Source organism: Orcinus orca, chromosome 10 (genome assembly GCF_937001465.1).
Source record: "Orcinus orca chromosome 10, mOrcOrc1.1, whole genome shotgun sequence".
NCBI classification, from domain to species: Eukaryota; Metazoa; Chordata; class Mammalia; order Artiodactyla; family Delphinidae; genus Orcinus; species Orcinus orca.
Genome location: NC_064568.1, coordinates 27248048 through 27262429, shown reverse-complemented (window position 1 = coordinate 27262429; position 14382 = coordinate 27248048). Strand labels below are relative to the sequence as shown.

At 40.5% G+C, this 14382-nt stretch overlaps 1 protein-coding gene across 29 annotated transcripts in view; it reads right to left on the bottom strand.

Annotated features, from left to right (window-relative positions):
- Positions 1-9131: 9131 nt before the first annotated feature.
- CADPS (calcium dependent secretion activator) overlaps positions 9132-14382 on the bottom strand; it is a 783217-nt gene continuing 777966 nt past the window's right edge. For 28 of the 29 annotated variants that reach the window (XM_049715275.1, XM_049715265.1, XM_049715256.1 and 25 more), the window contains 2 exons: positions 13590-13694; positions 9132-10351 (listed from right to left, as the gene is read on the bottom strand). In XM_049715275.1, coding sequence (XP_049571232.1) covers positions 10172-10351; positions 13590-13694 — 285 coding nt within the window. In that variant the 3' untranslated portion in view covers positions 9132-10171. Of the gene's footprint in view, positions 10352-13589; positions 13695-14382 lie in introns of those variants that run through there. The other variant, XR_007479444.1, reaches the window with a different exon arrangement.

Sequence of the window (14382 nt, the reverse complement as noted above, 5' to 3'; positions counted from 1 at the left end):
ATTCTCCTAATATTTTATTATTATTTTTTTTTAGCAAGTTTCTTTTTAACATCTTTATTGGAGTATAATTGCTTTACAATGGTTTGTTAGTTTCTGCTGTATAAGAATCAGCTATACATATACATATATCCCCATATCTCTTCCCTCTTGCATCTCCCTCCCTCCCACCCTACCTATCCCACCCCTCTAGGTGGTCACAGAGCACCGAGCTGATCTCCTGTGCTATGCGGCTGCTTCTCACTAGCTACCTATTTTACCTTTGGTAGTGTATATATATGTCCATGCCACTCTCTCACTTTCTGACTAATATTTTAAAAGGTACCTAGTTGTTAACTGAAGAGAAGGAAGGCTTCCCAGACTTCTCCTTGGATATTGAGAAGATATTTATTTTAATTCCAGAATCAGGATTTCCTTTAGAGCTCCTGCCCCCTCCCACCCACACCTCCATAGGTCCCCTGGGGGTGGAAGTGGAGGTGGTACAAAGTTCTGTACAGGAGAACCTTAACATTCTATAAGTGCTTGCTTGCTTGCGGAACGAAAGAAGAGCCGTAGCAAGGAAGTCTCCATCCCTCTCGTTAAATCAAATTGGAGCACATGCTTATTTAATATAGTCAAGTATAGGAAGAATTCTCCCTCAATTTTTTTGCAGACTAGATTAAGTTTCCACCTAGGGCACATAAAAGAGTAAATAAATTAATATTGATCACCTAGGAGGTTATTAGTAGATCAGAGTTTTGTGTCTCCAGACTCAGTGAATTTTGGGATGCAATTAAAATAATTCCTAATGCTTACTGAGTTCAAGCAACGTAATGGAGTACACAATGAAAATCAAGCCTCCCTTCCACTTAAATCTCTGGTCTCTTTCCCTAGAGGCAGCTGCTTACTCTGGTTTCTTACTGTGTGCCAGGTCCTGTGAGCTTACTAATTATTACCAGTTTCTGTTACTATTGCATAAATAGTGTGACCCTAAAAAGCAAGTGGACTTGTTGTCCTCATCTTCAGATGAAGTAAATGAGACTCAGTATCAGTGATTAGCCTAAGGCCACATGTTTAGATGAGTGGCAGAGCCAACGCTCAGAGCAGGCCAGCATGGGATCCCACACCCATTGTTCTTAACCATTAACTCATCCTATCTAGAAATACAAAAATACGACCTACTGATATCCTCAAACAGTAAAGTTTCATTTGTCAAATTGTTTTGGCCAGTTTGATGGTTTGACTTTCTTTCAAGATATTAAAACTCTACAGCTTACAAGGTTTGTATAAAAAAGAAAAAGACATGGTCCCCATTTTATAGGTAAGGAAATTAGGAAGAGAGACAATAGATAAAGCAAGGCATGGGATGGGGAAGCAAAAGATGAAGAGCTTTGGCAGAAATTTTCAACTTTTCTGTGTGTGAGTGTGTGTGCTTATGGGTGAGTGTATGTGTACAGTAATGAAACCATAGACCCCTTTGACACTCTGGTAAGACTAGGGACGCCTTCTCAGCATAATGCTTTAAAATGCATAAAACAGGTACAATTCCAAAGGAGACCAACTGCATTGATATACGGTTATCAAAAACTTTAGAAAATAAATGTGTGGCACAGTGACATATAAGCTTCCTTTCCAACGCATTAAATAAGATCTGGTGGCAGGTGTAACCCTAAGGAAATTTAGAAGTACTGATGAGTGTAAATGATATTTTGAGATATTGCAACAATTGTAATGTGATATGAAAATATCTGTGATTTATCTTGGTGACAAAGTCACAGACAGTGCAATTGCTACTGTGGTTTGCTGCCTCGTTTTTTTTTTTTGTCTTATTCAAGTTCATGGACCTCTTGAATTCTAGCCTAACACTCCAGGTTCAGACTCTCTCCCCTGTAAGAGGACATGAGCAAAGGTTAGAGGGTAATACTTAACCTTCCATCCTGCACCTGCTATTAGTACTATACTTCAATTCCACATTTTTCTTGTCCAGATGATGCTCTGTTGAGACACTGTAAACAGTAGATTTATTTAAACTACACTCCTTTAAAATATTTTTAATTTGAAAAAGTAATAAATGCACATGGTTAAAAGAATCAAACATAAAACAGTATGTACTGAAAAATATGTCCCCTTTCCCAGAATCCCTCCTATATCACTCAGAGCTCTTGGTCGCCAGCAACAGAAACTGATGGCAGAAAAGGAGTTTATGGAGTAGCTCACAGAATCCACTGAAGGCTGGGGAGACAGGTTCAGTCAGGAACCAAGGGACAAGTGAGGTGAGGCACAGCCAGAAGAGCCCCAGGGACAGCTCTCCTGGGACTGCTGCTGCTGCTGGGCAACTTCCCTGTCCCTGGATGCCCCTGGTCTAACCTGCAGCTGTAGTGAAGGTTTGCTAATGCTGCTGTGCCTTTGGGTCCTTCTTTTAATGAGCTTGTAACAATAGGTCATGCTTAGGGTATTATTCTGGTTATTTCTATTTTACAGATGAGAAAACTGAGGCCTAGGGAAATTAAGTAATTTGCCTGAGGTCACATGGTGGGTATTACCACCGACTGAAATCAGAACCAAGGTCAGCCTGACTCCAGAACCTGAACCTGTGCTCTTGATATCCACCTGCTACTCCTTCGTGCTATTCCTGCCACCCATGGCCTACAGATCCTGCAGCCCCTGCTTTCACCTTTACTTCAACATTAAATTGAGTGGTTTGAGCCCCCATCCTTTGTAATAACAGGGTCTGAGTCCCTCCCCATCTCAAGAACCATCTTTTTCTTACCTCCTGGGGGCAAATGGACACTTGTTTCTCATCCACTCCTGAGTCAGTTCCTAGCTCTGCCCTTGCCCTCAGTTCACTGTGTGGGAGGCTCTTCCCTGGGACAGATACCTCCTTTTCCTTGCATTCTCCAAAGAAATATTAATACTGTGTGTATAGCAGTGTTGTTACAGAGGTGGGGTGGTGGCAGAGAGTGGATGCAATGTGATTTTTTTTTTTTTTTACAGTGAAGGATGAATTCCAATTTCAGAGACGTTAAAAATGAAAAAAAAAGTTTTATCTTAGAATCAATGAAACATAAGAATTGATTTGACTAAAAGTTGGATAAGAAATGGATCAGAGATGGTTCTACTTCTTTTCAATGTAGAAAGAAACCCATTTCCTTGATTGGGAGATCACTAGTCTAGGTTAATCTCTCCAGAATTATTTTATCAGAACTATTCCAAGTTTTGGACAGATAGACATCTCTTCATCCTGCCAAAAATTATTTTGTAGGAGTTCAACTTGTAGGATCACAAAACTAGAGACTGTCGTTTAATTAAAGCGTCCTCTGAAGAGTTCAAACTTTCCAAATACATTGCGATGTTGGTATTCTCCATATGCTCTGGAATTTTCAGTCTATAATCTTAATGTTTGATTTTTTTTGAAGGGTGGTTTTTATTTAAAATGAAAGTAATTGCACTAAAGAACACTGTGGAGGAATTTATTGTGCTCAAAGCCCTGTTCCAGGGGTTGACTGGGGAGACCGAGTGAGCTGCCCAGTTCAGGACAATAACATAGTGACATTCATACAGTGACATTAGAGTTTGAAACCCGGTCATAGCTTCCACCTAAACTGTACTTTTCTTTGCACCAAATACTGGCAGTATTTGTCTTCTCATGCTGCCTTTGGTTTTAAGTGCGTTCCAAAATTTCCAACGCTTTCTCTAAAATCCGTACTATCTTCAACCACATGTTTCTTGCTTGGAGATTTAAGCAAAGCCTTGTTTGTTCTTTGCAATTGTATTCACTACCCAGGAAACAAGCCAACTTCTTTCTGATGGACGGAGGGAAATATGCCAACTTAACCATGTTTACAATTGCTTTTTGCCATCACATCATAGATTCTTAGGAAATAAGAAAAAATGCTATCTGGGTACTCTTGGCTTTTTTGTTACAGCCTTTGCATTCCTCTTATTTGTAGTAATTGTGATCTTGTTATTCCTGTTAGCTGGTGGCTGTGATCACTTGTCGTGTAGTGTTTTTCTTTGACCTTCAATGTACGGTCGTCAGGGGAGAGGACTCTGCTGGCTGACGGCACCCTCTCCTCCTTTGCTTAGTTACAACAAAGGCAGATTTACGACTTTGGTTGAAATGCATAGATTCATAAGAAGGAAAACAGATGATACTTTTAGTATTTAGATGAAGAAGGAAAACAACCTTGAATAAAAGATGAATATTGATTTTTAAAAATTTGTTTACCCAGAATTGCAAGATTGTGCATAATGTGATTTCAGATTTGTTAACCATGTGCTGATGGAAATTGGCCACAAAGAACACACTTATTTTGGATTTTGAAGTTTAAATAAAATGAACTTCTTAAAATTTATGTTGAAACAATAATGATACAACCCTTACTGGTTGGTTGATTTCCTAACATTCTTACAGGATCCCAAATTTATGACAGCATGACTAGTCACGCCGGCACCGGAAATTCAGGTCACGTTAATGATGAGGTGGATGGTTTTCCTAAAGCTATTGAGATTCATCATCTTTTTTAGTAATTCTTTCTTTATAGAGAGAGGATACTGTAATAAATTTACTTCATACTTTCTTTTTTAAAAAATATTTTACTTATTTATTTGGCCGTGCCGGGTCTTAGTTGCGGCACACGGGATCTTCGTTGCGGCACGCGGGATCTCGTAGTTGTGGCATGCATGTGGGATCTAGTTCCCTGACCAGGGATCGAACCCGGGCCCCCTGCATTGGGAGTGCAGAGTTTTAGCCACTGGACCACCAGGGAAGCCCCTACTTTATACTTTCTTAGTCACGACCATCCTCAGGTGTGCCTCTCTGATGTTCACCCATTCAATTCAACCAACATTTACTGAGTGCCTATATTCCAGGCACCACCTGGCACACACAAAGAGATGCATAGTTCCTGACCTCAAGAAGTTGGCAGTCTAGCAGAGAGACAGACACATAAAAAAATCATTAGAATACAGTGCAGTTAGACTGGGGTTGCATTTGGGGTGTTTCAGAAATTCTTGAGTCACACATTTCAAACAGACTCTTGGGTCACTTCCACAGATGGCTCATTTCCACCGTTATGTTTTGATCCATCCTCCATTTGATCCTGGATTTTTCGTTTACCTTATTTTGCTCTTGTTTCTTCTTTGATTAGACAATCTCCTTAAATACAGCACAAGCATTAAAAGTCATACCGAAAATCTGTACGTGCAGACATGGAAATGGCCCTACACCGATAAGTGAAAAATATGATGTGCCTTAGTAGGCTCAGGCTCAATCCCATTTGTGAAAATATATTTTTAAATATATATATATAAAAATATGTAAAAATATAAATATATCCAACTGGATATTGGATATATGTATTATATATATAAATATATATCCAATATACTTATATATAATTTGAACATATTTGGAAGAATATATGCCCATCTGTTAGCAATGGCTACTTTGGGGAAATGGGTTGGGGAAGGGAGAGACTTCAACTTCTTGTTTCATAGAATTCTGCTCTGATTTTTTTTTAACTTAAAAAATTTCTTTAAATATTTTGAAAAAATAAAAATCCTAGTTAGCTCTTTGTTATGCGGAACAATAAGCCCAAACTAAATGAAACTAGATGTCCTCTTTGGAAACCTTAATCCACCCTTCCCACCTTAATCTCTCCCAACCCCCTGCATAAATCTTTCCGTGAAGCCAGGCTCCCCTAACACACTGAGCATATTCATTAATGTCTTAAGTCAACATGTATTTGTTGACTGCTTACTACAGGCGCTGGGAATCCATCAGAGAAAAAAACAGCTTCAACCAAGTGGCACATCCCCTCACCTCCCTCTGCTTTGGTCCATGTCTTTTCCTGTCTTCTCTATGGGCTCTTCAAGACCCCCTCCTCCAGGAAGCCTTCCTTTCCTTATCCCTCCTCTGAACCCTCCTCTGAATCTTACAGTTTTTAGTCTATATAAGTCTTTTGAAGAGTCATAACGGCTAGACGAAAGGTTCTAAGAGAACAGTAATTCGATGACTTAACATTTTTGTACTTTCAGCCTTCATTTATTAATTATATATTGAGTGACTACAGTAAGGATAGAGTAGGGAAGCTGGCACAGATCACATCCACCTGAAGTGGAGAGGAGCTACATGAAACATGTAATGATGAAGGTAACCCCTCCATGAATAGTGTGATGAATAGTATGAAAGAGAAGTAGAGAGCATCAGGAGGATATATACCAGGGAAACAGATGCTGGACTGAGGGCAGGGTTAGGAAGGGCTTCCCTGGGGAAGTCAAATTTAATTAGCTGGGATGTGAAGGAAGAGCTGAAGTGCTCAGAGGGAGGGGCCCAGGTGGGAAGCATCATGGTGCACAGGAAGTGAAAGATGGCAGGGGTAGCTGTAGCCTAGAGAGAGAGAGGTGTAGGGTTAGCAGAGGAGGCTGGAGGGGTAGGTGAGGCTCAGATCATACATGGCCTTGTACGTCACCTCAACCAATTTGGGCTTCATTCTATGAGCGAGGGGAGCCACTGAATTCTTTTAATTAGAGGATGGACAAGGGCACAGTTACCTTTCAGAAAGGTCCCACTGGCTAATGAGAGGGAATGGATTAGAGAGAGAGCCTGGGTGTTTCCAGCACTCCCCAGCCAGTATGGACTCAACTCTTTGTGGACTGATTGTTAGTATAGTGAATGCTTTTCCATCAGGTTAACATTTCCCTCTACGTCTCGATCTCTCACCATCCATCTGGCACTTTTTCCTAAGGCCTCTTCCCTACCGTCTTCAAATAACTCTAGAATTTTCCTCTTTTAAGAAAAGGGAAAAAAACGTAAACATGCACTTCACAAGAGAAGCTACCCAAACTGCCAATACATGTGTTGAAAGGCAATCAACTCCATTTGTGTAATCAGTGAACTACAATTATAAAGCACTGCACCACTTACCAGAATGACCAAAATTAGTGACAATACTTAGTACTGTCAAGGCCAATACCTACTGTTGTCAGGGGCTTTGATCCTCTGCTGGTAAGAGTGTCACTTCGTTCTTGTTCTGTGGAGAACTGGCAGTATTTCCTAAAAATGAGCAACATATCTTTACCCTCTGACCCAGCAATTGCACCACAAGATACATACGAAGAAATTCATGGCAGTATGATTCCTATGAGCCCCAAACTAAAAACAAAACGTTAACATGGATAAGTAAATTGTGGTATAGTCATACACTGGAATACTATAGAGCATTGGGAAGAAATGAACCACAGCTACGCCAAGAGTATGACATACAGCAAAAAGAAGCCAGGCATAAAAGAATAGGTACTGTGAGTCTAATTGCGCGAAGGTTTCAGTTTAACTGATGCAATTAGAAACCAGGAGAGTAGTTACCTTTGGATAACCATTACCCCTAAGGAGGGGGAGAGACTGGGAAGGGGCACCAGCATGGGTCTATCTGGGGTGTTCACTGTGTTCTAGTTCTTGACCTGGTGACGATTCAAAGAGTGTGGTGGCCACTTTCACAGATCACCGAGCTGTATGCTTAGGATGTGTGCACTCTTTTGCAGGTATATCGTATTTTAATTAAAAAAAAAAAAAAAGGAAAAGAAAACTTCAGATTACATCGCAAAGGAATGAAAAAGAAAGCTCTAGGTCCCCAGAGCTAGAGCTCTGCTTTGAGTCTGTGGCAATGGTAACCTGAGGCTTGAACTTAGTCAGTTTTGTTGTTGTTGTTGTCTCTGAGCTCTTCTGATGTCATGTCCTTCTCCACAGCCCTCCCTCCAGGGCAGTCCCGCTGGGGGATGGTATCCAACAGGACCCTCAGTGCTAGGCTGTGGTGAATTCTTCTTTTGAAGGAAACTTAAAAAAAAAAAAACAACTTGGTTTAAGGTCTTGTCTAACGTATTTCTCTTTATGCCTCTTGGTTACTTATCTCACTCACTCCTCCAGGCTCCTGAGCATTTTCTTCCTTTTTCCAATCCTATACACTGGGCGATGCTCTCTCTTGTGCATCTTTGAGTTGTTTTTAATTGTTGAGAGAAATATGCTTTAGTTTTGCAACTCAAAATATCATTAATACAAATATATTTCACAGAATTCTACCTTTGCCACACTGACTTAACTTTGTGCTGTTAGGTGATCAAAGATTTTTCGCACCTGATGCTATATCCCCATCATTCATCTGAACAGTGCTATGCTAGTATCTCTAACGTTTCTGAGTGGAGTTGTGTAACCGTAGGGCAAGTTACCTTAAGCTTTCTGATCTCAATTTTCTCATCTATAATGAGGATAGTAACAGTCCTCTCCTCTTACAGTTGTTGTGAGATTTGAATGCGGTAAGACATGCAGGATGTATAAAATAAATACATTTGATAATGAAATAGTTGCCCAATAATGGCAACTATTGGCATAAAATAGTTGCTCAATAAATGGGAGTTGTTTGAAGTACTAAGGGCAGGAAGTACTGGTGATCTGTCCCTGCAGACCTCGAGGATTAAACAGAGAGACATGCTATTTAGAGGGGTTGATCTGTCGAGACCAACTGGTGAGAATTCTGCCTGGTCCTATTGAAAAAGTAGTCATTTCTCTAAAACTGCAGTCAGCCCCAAGGAAAGCTCAGCTTGATTTAGTGGCAGGCACAAATAAAACAGGTAAGGCTACCAAAATGTTTAGTTTCTTTTAAACTTAGGTGAGTATACGGCTGACAAGGACTGGGGAGCGAAGAGAGTACTCCATGTCTTAGAGAATCTTGTAAAATGCTTTAACAAATATATAAGAATCCTATATAATTGGCACACGCTTTGTTTGAATGCAAACACTGCTGTTAAAGTGGTGCTTAAAAACAGTTTGTTGGCCTTCTCTTCGTACAGGAGAAACATTTCTCTCGTTTACACTACTCTCTTGCTTAGCAAACCCTTATTTATCCTATAATGCAAGTGTAATCAGTCCAACATGTCCAAATGCCCACAGATTCTGAATTAGTGGTGTCTGAATTAATGGAATTTTAGGCTGTTTCTCGTGGAGACAAGCGTTTGAAAACTACCCACTCCAACAGTTTCGAGAACACTCTATGAAAATGACCCCTTCCCTCCTCTTTCCCCGCGTCTTCCTGCTTTGCGTGTTTCAGTTCTGGCTTTCAAAGGAGACAGAGGAAAAAAAAAGACTCAAAAGTATTCTTGGGACACGTGAACAGTTATTTATTGAGAAGCCACAGTTTTCCACACTTTCCTAACTGTAGGCTTTATATAAGGCAAAAGCAAGATGGTCTACTACTTTACACAGAAAGAAAGAGCTCTGCAGAGGACCCCAGGGTCACGCAGTTACAGATCAAAATGCAATGTACATGACAGATATAAAAAACAGTGTGAAACAAAATAATTTAAATTATGGTTACAATCTACTGAAGGAAATATCCATGTCTTATTATAAACACATTTATAGTCTAGGGTCATAATTTAAATATTCAGGTCTTTTTTTTTTTTTTTACATACACGGTTATTGAAACATAAAAGCAAAACATAACATTTAATAGGATGAACTTTGATAGAAGACAGTCACTCTGAACTGTGCTGGATGTTATGATAGGATCGCCCTTGCCGTGGCAATTAGGAGGATCAATCCATTGGTATGTAGCCATCCTTTTTTGGGTAACTATCTGGATAAATGAAAGGAGGGGTTAACAAGGACACCAAGGGTTCATTTTTCAGTTTTAGGGGAACAGAAAGAACTGAAAGTTGGTTATTGGAGACTTGCCTTCTGTTTTTCAAAAAACAAAGCAGATCTATGTGTCTTAGTTAAATTCATTTATTGTACTCCTTTAAGAAACCGGCATCCACATATGGGAAACAAAGAAAGTACGTGGCGTACTCGCCCCCACATCCATTTACCGTCGACGCGCACACAGCACACTGATGAAGGATCACTGAACTCTGCTGATAACAGGGCTACACCTAGCAACTGAGCTATGTATTCTCCATAAATGGTATTTAAAGAATGGTGCTCCATATTGCTTGTAAACAGATAGACATGGATTCAGGAAATCGTAGAGTCGAAGGTCGTTTGCTAATCTTGGTACCACGTAGCTAAAATGGCAGTTGTATCATCAGTACGCATCTCATGGCATGGTAGTTGACAGAAAATTCCATAATGGGGTTAACTAACAGACTAAGGACATGCATTGATTACAAGACTCTGGCCTAGTGGACTCGAGGCCCAAGCGTTCTAATCGTCCTCTTCGTCTTCCTCATCGCTGTCCTTCATGCTGATCCCCTGCAGACCCCCGCCCTCGCTCACGGACGCTGTGGCCTCCTCCACAGTGAGACGGTTCCGGATGGTTTCGTAGGTCTTGCTGTTTAAGGTTGAGTCCAGGACTCCTTGCAGTCGGAAATCTCTATAGGTTTTCTAAGGAGGGAAAAGATGCAGTGATGAGGGAGATCTCATCTCCATGAAGGGAGGGACAGGGCACAAGGCAAGCATGGGGGTGAGAACACTGACCTCAGCTAAGTGTCACACTTCATGCACTGGCACATGAAAAGCCACCATGCTCAGATTTCACTTGTACTGAAAACTGAGATTTGTTGAATGACAGAAAATGAGAAATGGTGACAGGATAAACTGTATTAGATGAGACAAAGCAAAGAACATAAGCTTGTGTTTATTCAGTTCTGTAAAGGGAAATGTTCCATAATTGTTTTGGTTCTTTTTTTTTTTTTGGTCTGGTTCTTTCTCTTAGGTTTGTATCACATCATATGATAGACAGTGTGAGGGGCTATAACACATAAATAATGGATCAAATGATTACGGTATTTTACGATTTCTGCTGCAGTCTGGTCCTTAGTATTTGTGAGGCTTGTAACTGCGTATCCCTCTGTCTCATTCACAAGACAGACATATGCATGTCGGTATACGAAACCGATCACGGGCAGCAACAATTAGGGGGAAGATGGAGCGTTAATGCCTCATCAGTATGTTGCGGGCATGTGACATTTCTCGTCTCCTTAGGAAAGAAGTGTATCTATTCTGTTCACAACTTCATGGTCTCAGGGAAGAAATTTGGCTCTATTTCAAGAACAATGGTTTGGTATTGCTGAACCACAAGTTGTTTCTTTGTTCCTTCAGGCGATTTCTCTTGGATTTCCTTAGGTATCCCAGGGACTGTTTTTCTAGGAATCCCTTCGCGTTAATGGAACATGACCAGAAGCATCTGCCTGTTGTCTACTTCACAAAACATTTTTTTGAAAAAGGTCCCTCTCTAACTACAACGCTCCTCATCACGCTGCATATCATTTCAGCTACTGATTCTGCTGTTTGTTTCTCCTCTTGATATGGGAAACTTGCTAAGGGGTCAAAAGAGGGAACGGTAACATACTTCAACGCCACTTGCATTAGGATTTCTGGTTTTTGGAGTCCATCTGATGCAGTCCTAGTGTCAATCACCATGTCAACCACTCCTGGAGGTCCCATGTGGTAATGACTGCAGAGTTAACTAGTGAATGCTGTTCAGCTCAGTGAAGTCCAGTAATAAAAGATTATGGATGGGATGACCACGTGTTCCCTTTGCCAGTTTATATCTATGGTCCCAGTATGATTATGTGTAGCAGCTTCTTTCTTTCTTCAAAGTCATCTGGTTTCGACACTAAATTCAAAGGTCATCCTAACTATGGACGAGGCTGCAAGGCTAGGTAGCTAGCGGAACTGTGTCTGTACCTGGAGGGGGAGGGTAGGAGGCTGAGTAAAATGCTGGGTCAGGTGGAGACCAGACATCCAGATGATTTACTTGATTTTTCTGTGCTTTTCAATCACTTAGAATTGATTGCCAGAGTATGACGGGGAAAAGGCAGAACTCACTTGAATATTCCCCTCTCTAGTCAAATTCCAGAGCTCTGAGTTTCCCAGCCAGACGCTGAATGTCTAAGGGCAGGGACCATATAGTCATTTTTTTTTTAAAATACTCCATCTTGTAGTATACAAGTAGGGGCTCAACTAATATTTGTCCAAGGTTGGATGAATAAATGCTTGCTGGATAATGAATGAATGGATGAATAAACCAAGTGATGCAGAGGCAGGAAAGAAAGGCAATTATCACTGGAAGTTTGCCTCGGAGAAGGAGGCCCCTGGGTAACGTACTTAGGGAAGAGGTGGTGAATTCTGCTTCATCCCTCTGTGCTGTAGCTCTAGTTAAGCTGGGCCCACTTTTGGCAAAAGTGAAGGAGTTCCTTCGGCAGGGACGTTTCTGTGTCCCTTGCCTGTGGTTCGTGTTTGTGTTGTTTTGGGCAGAGGCTAAGAAGAAACCTCCTCTCTGACTTATATTTTTTTCTTAATAAAATACTGCTAATTCTAACAGTCTCAACAAAAATCTGAAAATCAGCAATGGGAAGATATCCTAACACACTAAAATGCATGTCTTCTTTTCATGTCTACCCAGGAAGGGTCAAACAGAAAAAATTCCCCTTAAGAGTATTTATAGCCAGAAAATGGAATGCAAGGGGTCGGGCAATGGTTAGTGAGGTTGCCTTAAGGAACTGAAATTTAAATATATGAAAATTAGGCTGGATGCATAGTCCAAGTGCCTAGATTTCTTTTTTAAGAGCTGCCGTACACTGCTGTCTGCAACCTTCCCTGGGAGGACTCTTTGTGAGATCAAATGCATATGATAATAATTCTCCTTAATTACACTCAACGGAACAGTAATTGGTTTTAAGTCAGCACTGGGGTAGAGGAGCACCTTCAATAAAATGGCGCTAATCCGAAAGAGACTAAGAAATGGGGCAGGGTTGGCGGGGGGGAATAGCAGGGGCGGGGGGGCGGGACTTTCGGCAAACTGTTAAGAAATGGAAATTCATCTCCGTTTTATCATTAAAATATTTTTAAAGAGACTGTGCTCTGAATGATATTTTTGCATACGAATGTTTTAAAACCCTCTACGGTGAAGCATCAAATGGAAACTGAAATGATCAAAAATGTATTTACCCCCTTCTGTGATCTTATTATTTCATGTAAACCACTGTGATTTCACGCTGAAATAATTATCATTAGTCCAAGGCACACACACAAGAACAGGGGGGAAAAAAAGCTACGTTCAGGGTATGTTACCTCACCTTCGTGATCCTTTACATTTGACTGTATACACGCATTGTAAGAGAAGCTACTTCAATTAACTACAAAGAACAATATTGATTTGCATCCAGATAATGACCACAGGACATATTTAGAAAGAGCCGGAGGTAAATATTTCTATGAAATTAATTGTGGCAAAATTTTATTTAATTAAACCATAAATGAAATTGGTAACGGATGCGATTAGCACAGTGGTACCCGAAAGCCAGCTTTTGAAAGTTTAATGCAAAGGGCGTGATGGCTCTTGCAGTATATTTGCATGGCAAATACATAAAGTATTTTTCCAGTCTGGATAAACTATCAAATTCCTTTTTATTAAATTTCCCTTTGATGTCTGAGTAATAAATTAACCAGGCATCCCAAAGTGATTTCACTGGTTTTTCTTGCCTGAGATACTGTTTTAGGAATCACCTTGTTTTATACACAAACTAATATTTTTTGTGTTAAGGAAGTTCTGCAGCTTGCCAATGAAATGTATTTCAGTGAGCTGTTTGCAAAGGAGAATCATTATGTTTTCTTTTACCTTTACCATCCTAATTAGTGTTTTCAACTGATAAATGTGAAGCTGTAAGTCCATCCGGTCCGTCAGCCAGGTACAGATCACGTTCATGGAGCTGCTGTACCATTGCTGAAAAAAAAGACAAAAGTTCTCCAGCCAACACATCACGGAGCATTTAAAGAACAGAGACGAAACAGGCCACGTGCGAGCACCCTGCTCTGTTCCAAGAGGAAAACAAAATGGTTAAAGAGAATTTGAGAGCACAGAGATCATGAACAGTAATTGACGCAAAAATCACGAGGTACCAGATCAGCCGAAAAGAGATCGGTTTGGACTTTGAATCGAAAACAGAACTCTTCCACTATACACACCTCATATACAATCAATTCATAAAGACCACCGTTTGCTCTTCTGATTCTCCTTTTTGTTGGTTCATGTTACTCAGTTGAGATTTAAGTCACTGTTTGTGTCCTAACGCCATTGTCTCGGGTGTCCAAGACGATGGGGGCTTCTCCACTGAACCAATCGATGCCACGTGCTACTTACCTTTTGAAAAAATCCAGACCCTGTCTGCTTAGGACAATTCTAGGAATCAGGCTGAGAGCCTTAGGAGTTTAGGGCAAAGTTTACCTACATTTACTCTAGAGGGGCATTCGGATAAAGACAATGAAGGAGGGTTTCTCTTTAAGGGCCAAATTATACTCTGGGCAGCTCATGTGGCCTTACGTTGGCTGTGCAATCTGTTTTAATCTTAACACCAAAAAATTATGGAAGATGAGAGAAAAAAAAACATCTACAAATGAGCTCATTTCAAGCT